The 17,162-nt window shown below is 37.8% G+C and overlaps 1 protein-coding gene across 4 annotated transcripts in view; it reads left to right on the forward strand.

Moving 5' to 3' along the window:
• RTTN (rotatin) overlaps positions 1 to 17,162 on the forward strand; it is a 132,235-nt gene that overhangs the window by 25,892 nt on the left and 89,181 nt on the right. For all 4 annotated transcript variants that reach the window (XR_013995298.1, XM_081078984.1, XM_081078985.1 and 1 more), the window contains 10 exons: positions 2,260 to 2,472; positions 3,665 to 3,777; positions 4,890 to 5,016; positions 7,192 to 7,317; positions 7,858 to 7,974; positions 8,966 to 9,105; positions 11,822 to 11,993; positions 13,343 to 13,442; positions 15,541 to 15,629; positions 16,032 to 16,149. Coding sequence is in view for 3 of the 4 variants with exons in the window: in XM_081078984.1 (XP_080935110.1) it covers positions 2,260 to 2,472; positions 3,665 to 3,777; positions 4,890 to 5,016; positions 7,192 to 7,317; positions 7,858 to 7,974; positions 8,966 to 9,105; positions 11,822 to 11,993; positions 13,343 to 13,442; positions 15,541 to 15,629; positions 16,032 to 16,149 (1,315 nt within the window). In the remaining variant the exon portion in view is untranslated. The remainder of the gene's footprint in view (positions 1 to 2,259; positions 2,473 to 3,664; positions 3,778 to 4,889; positions 5,017 to 7,191; positions 7,318 to 7,857; positions 7,975 to 8,965; positions 9,106 to 11,821; positions 11,994 to 13,342; positions 13,443 to 15,540; positions 15,630 to 16,031; positions 16,150 to 17,162) is intronic.

Here is a 17,162-nt window from a genome sequence, read left to right on the forward strand (position 1 = left end):
AATTCCTATTTGTTTTCCTAACCTCTTAAAGGGGAGGACCCCAGGACTGCCCAGGGCCCTCATGAAATACCATCCCACTTAAGAGTTTTTAAGTTTTTAAGTTATAGTTTTTAAGTGCCATCTCTCTGCTGACACCCCGAATTTGTATGTCCAGGTCACACTTGTCATCGGATCCCCAAGCTCATATGTATGCCCCATTCTCTTTGACATCTTCACTTGGAAACAGTTGATGTCTCCCAATTAACTTATCTCAAACCAAATTCTTTACTTCCCTCACCGTGTGTTCTTCCTGTAATCTTCCCTGTATCAGTAAACTGCACCTTCATTCCAGTGGATGGTTCATCGAGCAGAAACCTGAAAGTCATCCTTGATTCCTGTCTTTCACACACACTTAGATCCCCTGCAAAATTTATTTCTCCTTGAACATCTGTCCAGAATCTGAACTTCTCACCATGTCCACTCTTACTGAGTTCAAGCCACCATCCTACGTTGCCTAGATTATTGTACTAACTTCCTTAGTGGTCTCTCAGCTTCCACCCATCTACTTTCTTCAGACTGACCCTTACACTTGCTTGAAACCTTGCCATACTTTCTCAAGGACAAGTCCTTATGATGACCGGAAGCCTTACCTGATCTGACCATCACTGCCCCCGCCTCCGTCCCTCAGCTCTAGCTCCTTGACCTTCTTGCTGCCTAATATGCTGTATCTCTGAGCCTTTGTACTTGCTCTTCCCTCTCATACGCCCAAGGCCGACTCCCTCAGGTCTCTACTCAATGCTGCCTCATCAGAGGGCCTGCCCACTCCCCATCACATCTCTGTTTCTCTCCATCTCTCCCATCCTGTGTGAAAATGTTCTCCACCCCTAAGCACACCTGACATCTTATGAAGTGTAGTGGTTTACTCTGTCTTCTCCCCTGGAGTGTCAGCTTCATGAGGGCAGAAGTTCTGTTTTGCTTCCTCTGGTGTTTCTTGGGATCTGGAATGGTCCCTGGCATACAGCAGGGACCCAATACGTGTTTGCCTGCCGGGTGAGCGGATAATAGGTGATCAGGTCATTCAGTTTCTCTCTTTTTTTCCTAGTAGGAGAGTTCTTCACAGAATAATGAAATTTCTCTTGCCTTTCTGATAGCTGCTGTCTTAATAGTCTTTATATATGTGTGTGTATGTATATATACATGTGTGTGTATATATACACACACATATATATATATATTGCAACCTAAAAATTTGATTCCTGTATGTGATATGTCATTTGGCAACTTTATTTGAATTAAAAGCTGATTCAGCTCTTAATTTTAGACTTGCAGGCAGTTAATGATTATCTGTGAAATAGGTTATCTATGAATTAAGTCATGCCCAAACTTACTTTAATAAAGATAATGTTTCAGACATAATAGTGAGCTCTGCCAAGTGATTTTCTCTGAATGTTGAATGTTTAATCCTTTTCATTGTCTTAATTGATACATAGAATCCTCTCATGAAGCTAGAATTATTAAAAAAGAAAAAAACAAACCAAACAGTCTTCCAGTTTAAATCAATGGATTTAAGGTTATAAAAGATATAATATTTCAACGGGCCTGTTGATTTTATACTAATTAAGGGTCAGTCTTCTCTGATGTTCTAGAGCTGTTTTAAATATTATGTTAAATTTCCCCTTTCCCCTCTAAAACACAAACAAAACCAAATAAAAAATCAATTTCTGTTCAAATCAATCTTTAGTTATACTTGATTCAGTTATACTGTTCAAATCAATCTTTAGTTATACTGATTGAGTATTATTCAATTCAATGTGTAGTTGTTAAGCCCTGGGTCACATGTTCAGCTGTGGTGAGGAGCTGTTCTTGTCCTCAGGAGTTTATTGCATTTTTTGGCGCTTTGTGTGCATATGTACCAAATACTTGGAGAAAAAGGCCTGTAACTTAAGTTCAGCAGCAGAGGTATGAACAGGATACACGGCCTCGGGGGAGAGAGTCCTGGGTGTTGGTATGGGGAAGAATGAAGTGTCCTGTATCCCAGGCTTTGGGAAAGAATTGAAATTTGCATTTGAGATATTCTGGGCAGAGAAAAATCGCAGTGAACAAAAGCATAAAGATAGATGATGTGTTCGGGAAGATAATTTTCTTTGGAAAAGAATAGACTTTGTGATAGAGAATTATTAATAAAGTTGAACCACGTTAAGATTATAGTTTACCATGTTTATTTAAAACTGTTTTTCTAAAAGAAATTTAACAAAAAATTTTTTTTTTTAATTTATCAAGGCAAGCCACTTTATACCAGAGCCTCTGTCAGCAGCGTTGTTTCTTGTTTCTTTGGACATGCCTATTTCTTTGGAGTATCCAAATATTCATGATGCTGTTGTGGCCTATTTGGAACAGCTGAATTCTGAAAACTACAGTATTTATAAACAAACTGCCGAGGCTGTTTATTCAATTGAATGTACTTGTAACTTCTTGTCTGATGTTGGGAAGGAGGTAAAACATTTTGCTAATGTTTCTTTTCCGTTTCTTTGATAAAATATTTAGAAAATTTAACCTATACTCTTCAAATTGATGGACAGACAATTGTTGAATTGTTAGAGATGGGATACCTTATTACAGAGTGGGTTAATTATCAGATTAAAGACTAGGATTTGTATAACAGTAAAATGAAGACTTCAGATTAATGAGTAGTATATATTAGTGAGGCCAGTGGTATTAAAAACAGTAGTAATTATTAGTGTCGTAATATTTTACAGCGAGTTCTCTTCTTCGAAATGGCTTACTATGTATGAATAGAGTGACAGTTGATATAAACAGAATTATAAGAGCCATTGCTTACTTATAGACACATCTTTCCTTTAACATTTTATAGGCCCTTATAACTCACACACAAAGCCTGATTTTTAAAATTAAAGTTATGATTTTTAAAATTAAAATTAAAGGTTGTAAGGTAGTAGGGTGACTTTAGGTGCAATATTATAGCAATAATTATGCATAATTCTTTATTCCTTTTAGAGATACCGTTAGGATATTATTTAGTATCAATGAAAGGCTTAATGAGTCCTAAACATTGACTGCAATAGTTGTTTACTGTCTGAAAATACCAAAATGGGCCCTGAAAATCTTGAAAAATTGGGGACAAAATGATTACTTCTCTTGTACTCTACATGGAGTCTATCTGAACCTCATATTTCTAATTTTCCTTTATTTACTCACTTTTTTCTTTTTGCCACATCTTGATGCCACTGATTTCTTGTTTTCCTTCATGATAGAATTTTGAATTGTCTTTAAGTTGAATTCTTTCTGTGTCATTCTGCATTGTCAAATAACCATACATATATGATTGTCCTTTTGTCCTTAGAAAAGGTCAGGATGTTAGAAGGGGGAAATGGATCATACAAACCTGAGCCCTGTCTTGAGCTATAGTTAGTAGGGAGATAGGGCTACACATAAGTAGTCAAAGGATCAGTCCACTTGGTTGTAACTCGAAGCTTCTTAGAGGTAAATAATAGCACATTTTCCTTCCTGGGCTGACATTTTTAGTTTGCTTGTTGAAAAAGTGGATTTAAGCAAATGTGAACAATCTCAGGGTCTCTGAATGATCTAATTTCTTGCAGCTGCTTAGTTAGCTGTAGAGAATTTTGTTGTACATGAACTTGACATTTACCATTTTATTCTTTTTTAGGGAGAGAAGAATCTCTTAGAATTAGTGGAGCTGGCAGACCAAGCCTTGCGTAGCTTTTCCTATCATCAGCATTTCCCCCTAATAAAGGAAATCATCTGCATTTGTTCAAAGATGTAATATTTTTTTCTTAATATGATTATGTGCTTTCAATCCACAGTTGGGAATTGCATATGTGAAGGGCCAACTTAAGTTACAGGCAGATTTTCGACTGAGTGGGTTGTGGGTGATTCTAACCCCTGAATTGTTCAAGGGTCAGCAGTGTTATTATAGTGCGTGCGTGTGTGTGTGAATTTAGGAGCAATGAAATTCAAACTGGTCTTAAATTTTATTATGATTATATTCCAATTTAAATTTTTTTGTGTCTGACCTTCCAACTGTACATGTACACATGCACTAGGACAGTTAACTGTTTTATTCAAGAGTAAACTTTAAAAGTGTCATCCTCTAATCAAAATGAATTATCCTTGGATTTTTATACTTTTGTTTTGATATGCATTCAAGCCAAGTATTCAAGAACATTTGATTATTTGCTTATCTTTTAATTGATAAACCCCCTGCCCCTGGCAATTACATTCTACCCTCTGCTTTTATGGATTTGACTGTTTTAGATCCACATATAAGTGAGATCATGCATCATTTATTTTTCTGTGTCTGGCCTATTTTACTTGGCACCATGTCCTCTGGTTTCATTCATGTCACAAATAAAAAGATTTCCTTTATTTTTTATTTTTTAATTTTTTTTAAGGCTGAATAATATTCCATTGTGTGTACACACCATATTTTCTTAATCCCCCATGGATGGACACATGGGTTGTTTCCATATCTTGCTATCGTGAATAGTGCTGCAGTGAACATGGGGGTACAAGTATGCCTTCAACATCCTGATTTTATTTCCTTTGGATGTGTATCCAGAAGTGGGATTGCTAGATCACATCATTCTATTTTTAATTTTTTGAGGAACCTTTGTATGTTTTCCATAATGGCTATACCAGTTTACATTCCAGACACTGATTTTTAAAAATATTTTTTTTTTGGTACCCTTTGAGAGAATAGTCTGCCTTGAAACAAGCGTGTGCTTGGGTAAATAGTAATATTGGGTGAGTTACATAATATCACAGTTGGATAAACTGGAATAGGAAGAAATCCCTTCTATTATGCTTTTCAACGTCTTTTGTGTAGTAACTTCCTTGCCTTAGAGGTTTTGGATGTTTTATCTTTTCACCAGCTCGAAATCTGCACAGGCTAGTCCATTACTACAAGGAGAAAGTCAGAAGGTGTTTCTACGTATGTTGTCTCACCCATTGCTGCAAGTGAAAGTTGAAACTTACAACTGCTGTCTGGAAATTATTAAGGTAAGTTTTTTTTTTTTTTTTTTTTTTTTTTTTTAACAGTGAATTCTCTTATAACTCCAAAATTAAACTACTTGACCTTTTGGATGAGCTATAAGAACTGTTACCATAAAAACAGGTGGTAATTATTAGTCAACTCTGAGAAATTTCTGTTAAATTCCCTTAGTAAGTCTAGCAATTGAGTTGCTTTATTAGAAGTTTTATTAAGAATTACATTTATGTTGTGCTATTTAATGATGGAAAAATTGTAAGTAAAAGTTGACTTCTACCAGGTATTCAAAAGTGATCTCTATGCTCAGGAAATGTTTTAGATTATTATGTGTTAAATTTTATAGTTTCAGGTCTGTTTTCTTAGTAATACTTTTCTTTTTCTTTTGAAACATATTTTCTGTGTTTTTAAATAAAATATTGCATTGTAGAATAGTACATCGAATATCAACTGTTTGAATATTGAAAAGAACATTGTACATGGGACAATATTGAAAATTATATATGTTCCTATGTACTCTTGAAATTGTCCTTTTGCATTTAATTCTCTTGTAAGTACTAGCTATATATAACAAATGTTTACATTTTGCCATTTTTACTTCTGATCCTTTTTTGTTCAGAGAAATAAAAAATATTACAGTTATAACTGAATCTTCTTTCTCTTCCTTCTTCTTCTACCAAGATAACCACCCTTTTAAAGTTGGTGTTCGCTCTTTCCATCCATTGTTTCATAGATTATTTACTATATATACATGTCTTTATAAATAATATATATTATTGTTTTGTCTTTTAAAAAAAGGGATTTTTTTCATACTGTATATACATTTTTGCTGCCTATTCCTTTCATTTAGTAGGATTTGATATTTATCTAGGTCATTTATTTTAACTGCTCTTTAGTTTGAATATACTTCCTTTATTGATACATATTTAGGTTCAATCTACTTTTTACTGAAATAAATTTTTCAATATTTTCAATGACTAATGGTATATGTGTTTGAAAATGTTTTGATTTTCCTTTACTCTTGAATGATAGTATAGCTGGATATAGAATTATAGATTGGCTGCTATTTTCCCTTAGCACTTTGTTGATACTGCTTTGTCCTTGTTCAGCTTCTACCATTGTTGAGAAGTCTGCTATCAGTTAAATTATGATTTCTTATATATTTTTTCCTAGTTGCTTTTAAGATCTTTTACTTGTCTCTGGTCTTGTTTTGTTTGGATGGGATTTCTCAGTGCTGTCATTCAGTACACTATTTATTTCCTCAGCTATGTTTAATATGCTTTTTAAAAATTGTGGTAAAATATACATAACATACAATTTACCATTTTAACCATTTTTAAGTGTACAGTTAAGCGGCATTAAGTACATTCACACTGTTGTGCAACCATCAACATTATTCATCTCCAGAACTTTTCAATTTTCCGAAATTGAAACTGTACCCATTAAACAATAGCTCCTCGTTCCTCCTTTCCCCAGGTACTGACAACCACCATTCTACTTTTTATCTGAATTTGACTATTATAGGTGTCTCATCTAAGTAGAATCATATAATTCTGTCTTTTTGTGTCTGGTTTATTTCACTTAACATAATATCTTCAAGGTTCATCCATGTTATAGCATAGATTAGAATTGCATTTTATTTTAAGGCTGAATAATATTCTGTTGTATTAGGTTGGTGAAAAAGTGTGGTTCAAAAGGTTAAAAATAATTGCAAAAACCCCAATTACTTTTGCACCACCCTAATATGTATATACCACATTTTGTTTATCCTTTCATCTGTTGGTGGACATAGGGATTATTTCCATCTTTTGGGTATTGTGAACAATGCTTCTGTGAACATGAGTGCACAAATATCTGTTTGAGTTCCTGCTCTGATTCTTTTGAGTATATAGTTTATGTTTTTTATTTCTTTTATGTCTAATATTATGAACAACTTTAAGATGATTGTCTCAGCAGTTTGGTTATTTAACTTATCAAAACTCTGCTTGTTGGCAGAAAGTAACATAATGCATATCTCATATAGACTCAAAAACTGTTAGGCAAGAGAATCTTTTCCTCCTCTTGAGGTAAAAGAAAAGTTTCAGTGAAGTCAGAAGTAAAATTGGAATTGAATTATAAACAGAAGATAGGAATTCTTTCAAAATAATCAGTGACACTGATTTTTAAAAACTTTTTGTTTTATTTTATAGGAATGTTTAGGTGTCCATACTGTCGCTAAACCTGTGTCTTCACTTTGTAATGGAATTCATTTTCTACTCCACCCAAAAGTTCTGTATGAAATCTCTGCATTCGGCATTCAAGAGCCCAAAAATGAGGTATGGCTTGTTTAAAGTAAGTGCCAAAACTTCATAATTCTTTAGATACTCAGCTAAATCAAGGTAATATCCTAATATAATTAGATAATATGATGAGAAATGGAAAAGAAACTTGCCTTTGATGCATGGGTTTAGTTGAGGTGTTTTTTTTGTTTGTTTTTTTAAGAAAAAGAAATGCTAAAGAAAATGTGAGAATCAAAATACAGGGCATACTTGTTCTCAAAGAATTCAGATGAAACTGTTTACTTATGTTTTTCACCTAAGATGTAGAAAACTATATGGTAATTATAATAATCAGTTTATGTCATTGAGTGACATTTTTATTCAGTAAACAATATACCTTAAAGGTAAAAAAAGGAAATCATGAAGGGGGGAGAGACTGGTTGAGAGCAGGATGTAAGCTGGTGCTATGGCAATATGAACATTTGAAGGAACAGATATTAATTATGGCAGCTTTCCAGATTTTGTATGGTGTTCCAGATACGTAAGGTGACTCGGTGGGACCCATCGTTCCATTGGTTATTCTGTGTCGTTGTGCAGGTGAATGCTGCCGCCAAGGCCATCCTGCTCTACCTGCTGCAGGGACGGTTGGTGATGACAGCTCCGACCTGGAACAAGTTTATTGAGGCTCTCTGTCCCGTCGTTCCTGTGCTACAGGTACTCTCTGCCGTTCCTTGGCTATAACGCCAGTTATTCTTGGTGAGTGTGATGGGTGTAAGTGCAGCAAACATCAGAGCTGTCCTGTTGGGGGAGAAGCTATGAAGGCACCCTGGAAAAGTGAACAGGAAGTAGATGGCTGTCATGTTTCTGGCAGGAGGTTAGACCAGGGTAGCTGATTTGTGTGCACCGTATATCAGCTACGTGCACTGTTAGCTTTGCCCGAAAGCCTTCATACAAGGCTGAGTTCTACTTTTCCCAGTCACTGCTAAGTCACACCCAGTCATCTGGGCATGAGGTTAAGGAATGCGCTCAGGCATTTAGCAGTGACTGGGAGAAGTAGAATTCAGCGTTATACGAAGGCTTTCGGGCAAAGCTAACAGTGCTTTCTGCGCAGACTTGACATAACTGAACTTGCTTCGTGAATTCTGCCCGAGCGTCTGTGTGACTAGAGTGATACTTTGAGGAATAAACTCTCGGATGAAACAGCTTTTTTAGCAGTTCTTCTGGGCACTAAAGGAGTGAGGGAAGTCAGGTCCCTCCCCACTTGGATGAGAAGGTGGAGGTGGGAAACGCCATTATAGGAGTGGTCCTAACTTTAGAAGAGCCGGGCCTTTTGCGGTGACGCCCACTGGGCTCAGCTCCACGAGGATGCGTCTGGAGACTCCACGTTTGTGCTGTGGACACAGGTCTGCACATGTGGGCAGTACCTCAGCTCGGGAAAGTGCCACCTCTAGAATCTTGGAAAACAGAAAAATTGACAAGTATCAAGAGAGTTGGCATGTTTTCCTGAAGTTCTTCATTATTATTTTCTAAATACAATTTTAGGTAGGCTTCTTACCTCGTAGGTTATTTTGAAAAGTGACTTTTCAACTGAATTGAGAGAAATTTGAGTTACCGGACAACTGAATAAAAGTCTTATTTTCAAGTTAAGAAGTTAAGAAATAATGTATCAGATCAAATGGTGTTTTGTGTTTGTGTGAAATGTTAGGGCTACGCTGACACAGAAGACCCTTTGGGTAACTGCATTCTTCTTCTAAGCAAAGCGAGTTCGGAGGGAGGCGAGGGGATTCTCCCCTGTACCACCCAGTTCAAGTCCCTGCTGCGACTCCTGCTAGTGAAGAAGCCGTTGTAAGTACCGCAGAGTCTTCTGAGTGTAAGAGAGTCTAAGAAGGTGCAGCATGGCCGTTGTGTCAACCTGAGGCAGCAGGACTGCAGACGGTAAAGGAACGTGAGTCTCCACTGTGAGACCAGAGGACACCCGTGTGTGAGGTTGTAAACAGATCCAGGGGCTTTGCACGTTTCCTGCCACGTGCCTGCGTCTTCCAGCCCAGTTGTCAGATCAGGGAGTTACAGCAGGGCTCAGTGCAGCTCCGGAGTGCTGTGGGCAGGCGGAGAGCCAGGAGGCAAACCGATTGCGAAATTATATTAGAGCATTCGTCTTGGCTCTTCTCTTTAGAAATTGTTAGCCTCCGGAGGGATCCTTTTCTAAATATTTGTTCTGAAAATTAAGTTTTTCATAAAAGGGTAGTGGACCAGTTGCCTCCTATCCCAGAGGACGCAGGTAGTTTAATCTCGTTTGGCTTGTCCTCTTATTTGAGGACACTGAAAAAGTGTCCTTTCCACCACCATTAGTGTAATGTAAGCATCGTTTGAACTAAAAGAAAAGGAGAAGCATGTTGTCTTCCTCTCTCTCTGTGAGTGCAGCATGAATGTTCTCTGGTACTCTCTTTCCGTTAACAGTGGTTAGATTTTCCCTCACTGAGAAGAGAAACAAAACTTAGAGTCAAGACGGAGAAAGAGAAGAGTCGGTAGAAAAGGCTAGGAGGAACACATAGCTGTTCTTTTGACAATGGGCAATTTTGTTCTCTCCAGTCCTCACATCAGGGTAACACAGCGGCTTATTTATAAGTAGATGATCAGACTGAAAAAAGGAAGTAGGTGGAAAGAAAATAAAATCTTAAGAGAATGGGAGGAGGAAAGCTGAAAGGAGAGAGTGTAAAAGCGCCTGGCGTGTAGAGTGCAGTTATGGGGGACGCAGGAAGCAGCAGGCCAGGTGGAGTGAGTGCGCCCCGGGGCCTGGGTGGCACCCTCAGCGAGGTGCCTCTGCAGTACGTCCTACCTGAAATTTGGTGATTGAGTCCAATAGAAGTTAATTTCCTGTTCACCTTTGAGGGCCCAAGGTGTCCAGGTAAATACAGACGTTGTTATCAGGCAGGATGGTCCAGGGACTTGGGGATCCCTCGCAGGAGCTGAGGGCGAGGCCAGACCTCTCTTTGGCACGGCTCTATTACACACAACTGGGACAACATGAATTCTGTCTTTCTTTTCATTATTTGATGAATTCTCCCCCAGCCCACCTGACCATAAACTCCGTTACACAGGAACCCTGTCCATTGGCTAATCTTTACATCCTCAGCACTGCAGACTACCTTGGACATAAATATACTCCAAACATAGTCGTGGAAAGAACTAAGTGTAAAGGAGTAACCGGCCTCTGGTGCCTTAGGCTAAACCTAAAAAGACCCTAAATTTGCATTCAGTGGAGGAGATGCCTAAATACATGCTTTACATATCCCTCTCTAGCTGTCTTACTGGGGGTGGTGGCTGTCCCTAAACCTCAGATTTTAGTACAGATAGGTTTGGCTTATAATGAAAGGCACAAAGGCAGAGCATTATGTAGGTGTTAGCTGTTCTGAGCTTGCAGGAGGTAACAGCAAATGGGAGAGGGAGAGAGTTTGCCTGACTTCCCACACCCTCTTGGAGTAAATATTAGTCCTCTGAAGTTGATATTAATATTATAGTAAATTACTGCTTAGATTTCGGCCACACTTATCGAGTGTCTACTGTGTACCTAGGAGCTGTGATTGGCTGTAGGAACAGAGCAGGAGGCACTGCCCTTCCTGAATGGGGAGTGTAATTCAGAAGAGAAAGCTTAGCAGTTAGACTCGAGTCATTGCAGTAAAGCGAGATCAGTGTTGTGACAGGGTGACTTCACAACAGTGTTATGATAGGGTGACAGGACACAGCAAGGTGACCCAGCCGTGGCTGTGGTGGCGGAGCCTCCCTGGGCATCCGGGTTTTAATTGTTGTCTTATAAGTGGTAGTTAAAAACCAGAACTTGGATTATCTCTTAAAATTTGCTCAGTTTCCATGTAGTTCAAGAACCTGTCAGAGGAGTGATAGGTGACTGGTTCTCTCAGTAGCTTCCAGCTCAGTGCCCTTTGTCCACTTGATGGGTTTTTTGTTTTTCTCTCATTGTCTGATGTCATGCAGTATTTAATTTTTTTTGAAATCTCCCACCTTGCACTCAACTGACCTTAATCCTGATCCATTCCAGATAAAATAGAATTTTGATGGGAATCAAAAGTATTTCCATTTTCCTATTTGAGGGAATCTATTTGATCTCCAATGTCACATTTTTATACATTGTTGTGATATCACACTGTAGTTGTCAGTGTGATTACTGCCCTGGAGGTTCAGCCTCATGTTTAGACTCTGTTCATGGGCCGGTGGTAATTTTCATGACTGACACAGATCACTAGCCTTGGCGTGAGGAGTTACACTTTAGTTTGCAGGTTGGCTTCATGAAGTTCACAGTGATACTCAGGGAGTCTGTCTCTTTATTTGTAATTATTGAGTGGTCTTTATTCCTGATGTTTATTTGTAAATATAAAACTGAAAGAATAATTGTAGTTATACACTAAATATTTTCAAAGAAGAGGTGAAATCTTAGCAGTAATAGTATAAGTATGGCTAATTATTGTGTTGTAGTGATTACGGGGCTTTCTAACTCATAGACGTTTGTATGTTACAGAATGCTGACTTACGTACTTTGTTTCTTCAGGGTCCGTTCGCTGGCATTGAAGCTTCTAGCATGCCATCTCACGGGGGAAGACGGGGCTGATAAAAAGCGCCCTTTAATCGGTGCCCGAGTTCTCTCCCGAGTTACTAATTTATTTATTGTGAAAAAACCTATTGAACTCAAATTGGATGACAGAAGAGAACTGATTATTAAGGTGACTGTGCCTTCTGAGTTTGTACTGTGTGGTTGTTTGATACATTTGTATGTGCTGTACATTACGTTTCGTTCTTCAGTGGGTGGTTGCACCAGGGAGGGAAAGCAGTGGTCGCTTCAAGGGTGGTTATTCATGGCTAGTTAGAAACTGCGCTCTGACACTGTTTGGCTTCTGGGTACACTTATGTGTGAAACAGCTATTACTTGAGTGCCTGCTCTGTGACAGGCAGTATGTCCCATTTCATTCATGCAATGAATTGGAACAGTATCTGAGGTTCAACATAAAGCTAACCTAGTGGGAAGAAATTCTGTGATGACTCTTAAAAATACCTGTCCCTCACATAAAACTATTGGGGATTCTTCTTGTTATTATGTTGGAAATTGCCTATAACAGCAAAAAAGGAAAGGTTTCTATGATAAAAATTTTCAGCCTCTTCATTATGAGTGGAAAACAAATTACGCCGGCAAAGGCAGGTTCTCTTTTAGGTGCAGACCAGCCCCCCAGCCTGTGGCAGTACTGTGGAGCCTCATGGGACACAGTGGATTTTTAAGAATGGGAAACACATTCAGTGTGCTTCTACTCGATGTTTGGGGCCATGTGACAGCCTTGGCAGGAGGCCTGCAGAACCTTCCCCCGACCACATACCAGATCCTGTTGGGGACTCCCTGAGCGCTCAGCACTGGTCATCACTCCTGTGCACTGTGTGTGGTAGAGAGGAAGGCGGGGAGGGGCTGTTCTAGGACTGCCTTGTGAGTCCATGTGAGGGCCAGCAGATAGCAGTGGGGCCGAGAAAGGAGCAGTGTGGTCTTTGTTCTCTTCTCTACTTTGCCCCCGAGTTTTGCCACCTCAGGCTCTGTCCTGGCATGAACAGACAGTCAGGGACTGGTACTGGGGGTGGCTAGGTGGGCCTGCTGGCAACGTGTTCCAGAGATCTGCCTGCTGCGTGGTCTCTAAGAGGGAGGAAAGCGAGAGGGCCAAGGGTGTTCCAGCTGGCGGCTTCCTGGAGCAGCAGAAAGTTCCGAGTCACATGTCTGCGGTTGCTGGTTTCAGGGTTGCATGGTACTTACTACCTGCAGATGTAACCTGTGTATGTAGGTGGCTAATGGCTTAGGAATGACTTCCTAGTAAAAATATACATCAGCAGAGGCTCATTTGACAGGATGGCTCTTTGGTTTAGGTCCTAACTTCCTCCCTGACCTAGCACATCATTGTTGCAAGTTTATATGTAAATATATCAATTACTTAAATAAGTTAACTTTTTGAGCTTTTCTTCTTAGGGTATGAACTATAAAATTTTATTGGGAAATTGGAAGTAGATGAAAAAAATTTATTTTGTTTTTGATTTGCAGTTGGAGGCTGTTGAAAAGGTGTATGAAATCTTTGTCTCAGATGATGTTGACCTTGTTTTGAGAAAGTCGGCCGCGGAACAGTTAGCTGTGATTATGCAAGGTAATGTCTTCTAAAACAATGGCTGCCCTGTTGACAGTGGGATTTTAGATTGCTGTGTGGTAGTATCAGGTGGGCGAGCCAGGCTTTGTGGCCCAGAGCTGGCCTGTGGCCAGTCTTTCTTACAGCTCTTGAGTTAAGAATGGTTTTTACATTTTTGAAGAGTTTTGTTAAAAAAACAAAAACAAAGAATATGCTACAAAGACCATCTATAGCCAGGAGAGCTTAACCCATTTATTATCTAGATCTTTACAGAAAAAGTTTGTTGACTCCGGGTCTTCATTATCATTATTTGAGCTGTAGAATGCCATTTGATAGAATTATCTTCCTTCTAAAATATTGATATAGTAAATTGCATATTCCTTTCTCAGTTTACCTAGTACATGTTTTCAGTTTGTTCTTCTTGCTTAGAGAAATCAATCAAACAATAGTTTGTGGGTGGGTAAAATAAAAAGAATGTACTATAACTATGTATTTCATTTAAAGGCTTATTGTTAAAAACACCTTGTGAAAAACATACTGTTAACTTTGTAGTGTTGTTATTCCCTAGGTTATTCCATTCTTTGGGTTGCTTTTTATTTTTCCTTATATGTGATGTATGTAATTTATCTTTACTGTTTGAGAGAAATGATAGCTTTGTACTTACATAAAAATATTTTTTTCTAACTTGGAAGATGGAGCATGGTTAACCTTTCTATCCTGGAATTAGTGGAAACTGCAATGAGAGAGTAATTTGACAAAGTATATGCAATATGTTTTTGGCTTTAATAACAATAATACAGACTACAGACAATAAGGCTCTAGAAAATGTGGAGAGCCTTGGCTCAAAGTATCAAAAAATTGTTTTAGGTAATATTCTTTAAGTGTTAGCATTTCAAAAATACAGTGTATACCTTTGGTATGTGCTACACTGGGGGGCAGGGGAAACTTCTTTTGTTAAAGTGGCAGCTAAAGGTAGTTACAGTGATAGTTTCTAATTCAATATGAGTATGTACATTTGTATATGTTTTTCTTAATGTATGTATTCATTGGGAATATAGGAGAACAAATTAAGAAAATTTGTCTGCAAGTTTTTGAATACTTGTAACTAATCCATAAGCAACTAGAGTATTTGGAGCCAGTAATATCGAGTGAGAGAGCGAGAGAGCGAGCGAGAGGGAGAGAGAGAGAGAAAGTTAGTTATTTAGTTATTTAGTTAGTTAGTTAGTTTATGTCTTAGTCTGTTCAGGCTGCTATACTAGAATACCATAGCCGGGGTGGTTTATAAACAACAGAAATTTATTTCTCTTAGTTCTGGAGGCTGAAGGCCAAGAAGAAGGTGCCAGTAGATTTGGTGTCTGCTGAGGGTCTACTTCTCCCTGGAAAAGATGGAGAAGGGGCAGGAAAACTCTCTGGGGTCTCTTTTTTAAGGGCACTGATTTCATTCACGAGGACTCCACCCTCATGACCCCACCACCTCCCAAAGGCCCCGCCTCCTGTACCACCACGTTGGAAATTAGGTTTCTATGTATGAATTTCGGGGAGACATAAACATTCAGTCCATAGCAATGTACAGATACACGTATGTGCTTATAAAAAGAATTCAATTCTTCAGAAGTATATAGAGTATGTTACAATCCCCCGCCTTTTTTTTTTTTTTGCTACTGATAGTTTGAGGTTAGTGATCTTTTAGTAATAGAAAAATGATCATGTTGCAAGTAGTACATGTATTTACACATTAACTGGAGAATTCTAAACATTTTGAGGTGATGGATTTAGAAAAGAGAATTGTTAATGAAACAATATAAAGAAAATAATTTGTCATATACAAATAAAAGGATTCATTTGTATACGTAAAATTCTAGTACTTTTCAGAGTCAACTAGTTCATTTTTCTCTTTTAACAGTTTTATTGTTTACATTATAGGAGTAAGATGTGCTTGTTACTTTAAAGTTTTCAAATTGTTCAGATGTATATTAGGTAAAAAGTTTAAAGTTTCATCCTCTAATTTCAGCATCAGGTGTAACTTTTTAATAGTTTGAAAATTATGTGGATATCTGTTCTGTATTTTTAAAACAACAGAAAATGTTCTTTAACCTTTAGTCACTTTTTTTGTCTACAGATATTAAAATGCATGCTGTGGTGAAAAAGTTACGCTTAATTGACAAGATAATTGAGTATTTAAATGAATGTGTGGGTCAGGATGGTGAGGTAAGACTAATGTGTATTTTTACAGATTTTTATTTTTTAAAATCAGAGCTGAAAGTGAATTCAGCTGCATTTGGGTAAGTACGTGGCAGTTTAAATCCTTAATAACACCCAGTGCCTTGTTCTTTTTTTTTTTTTTTTTTTTAAGAGTAGGTTCTCTGTAAAGCAAAACTAATCTTAACGTTTCTATAAAATACATACGTAGCAGAAGTATATACAAAGCTTATTTTCAGTGAAAAATAATTCTTAATATTTATTTGCATTTTTGTTTCACACAGTTTTGATAAAAGCATAAAATTTAGAATAAAAGTATAATAAGAATGTAATGTACAGACATTATAGCATATTTTATCTCACCTTAGAACAGATGTCAATAAAATAACGGTGTTTTCCCCTCTTGGCCAGGTCGTAGACTGTTTAGTACAGCCGAGCCTCACGCTCCTGAGGAAAGTTCTTTGTGGCGACCCTGGCCTGCGTGCTTCCCTCTCACAACAGTCTTCTCTCCTGAGCCTGTTATTTAGAGGTGAACAAAACACATTCTTCTAATGCAATCAGTGTTGAGCTTTAAGTGTTCTTTACCTGTAGCTAACATTTACTTCCATTTTCCTAACAGAATAGCAAAGTTTTTAGTCACTAAAAAGCCATCGCAATAGAAAATGTTTCCCACTTTTGTGGAAGTTTCCTGACAATCCTCTTACTGAGTAGACCTTTGAGCTGAGAAAGGCTAAAGCCCCATTGTTCTTTGTGCTTCGATGGAGCTAGTTTGGTGCTCAGTTAACTGTTATCTGTAAAGAGGAAAGTGCAGCTGCTGTCATTACTGCCTTCTCTCTAGCATGTTTCCTCATTCTTGTTTTGCTTGTGCCTCTATGTCCTGACCCTTTGGTATGATACATGATTCTGTTGTTAAACTGGCCTAGAGTAGACCCAATCTGTAAGGAGTGAGGACTGGACCAAAGTGAATGACTCTGAGCATTCATTTATTTACTACATTTTGTGAAGTGTGATTATTTTTATTTATTGTGGTTTGGCTATAATTTAATAATGTGTTAAGATTGAAAAACTCCATGCAATTTTGTTATTCTTTTCTTCTGACTATTCTCAATAGAGAGCTTGGTAACATTTTTGGCTCTTTTTTTCCCTAGAAGTTTAGGCCGCTGCTTTTAAATATTCTGAAAGGGACATCTTGATCAAGGGTCTCAATAGGCTTAACCTTACCAATTGTCAGATATGTGAGAGCTAAATGATTTACTTGTATGGTCCAAAATATTATCAGAATATGGATTAGAACATAGTGATTTTATTTAAGCATTTTCTTCTAATGGTTTCTGCTTGCCAAGTGAACAGGACACAGTTTATTTAAGAGCATTGGTAAAAATCCAAACCAGATAAAGTTCTACACAGACTTAGTGCGTTCAGACTCATAACATTTTGAATAGAGTGTAAAATTTTATAATTATTTTATAGATCGATCTGGAAGAGTAGCAGCTTTCAGTATCTGGTTTTCTTGAATTCTGTGAGTAATTACTTCTTAGGAGC

This window comes from Rhinolophus hipposideros, assembly GCF_964194185.1.
Source record: "Rhinolophus hipposideros genome assembly, chromosome: 17".
Lineage (NCBI taxonomy): Eukaryota > Metazoa > Chordata > Mammalia > Chiroptera > Rhinolophidae > Rhinolophus > Rhinolophus hipposideros.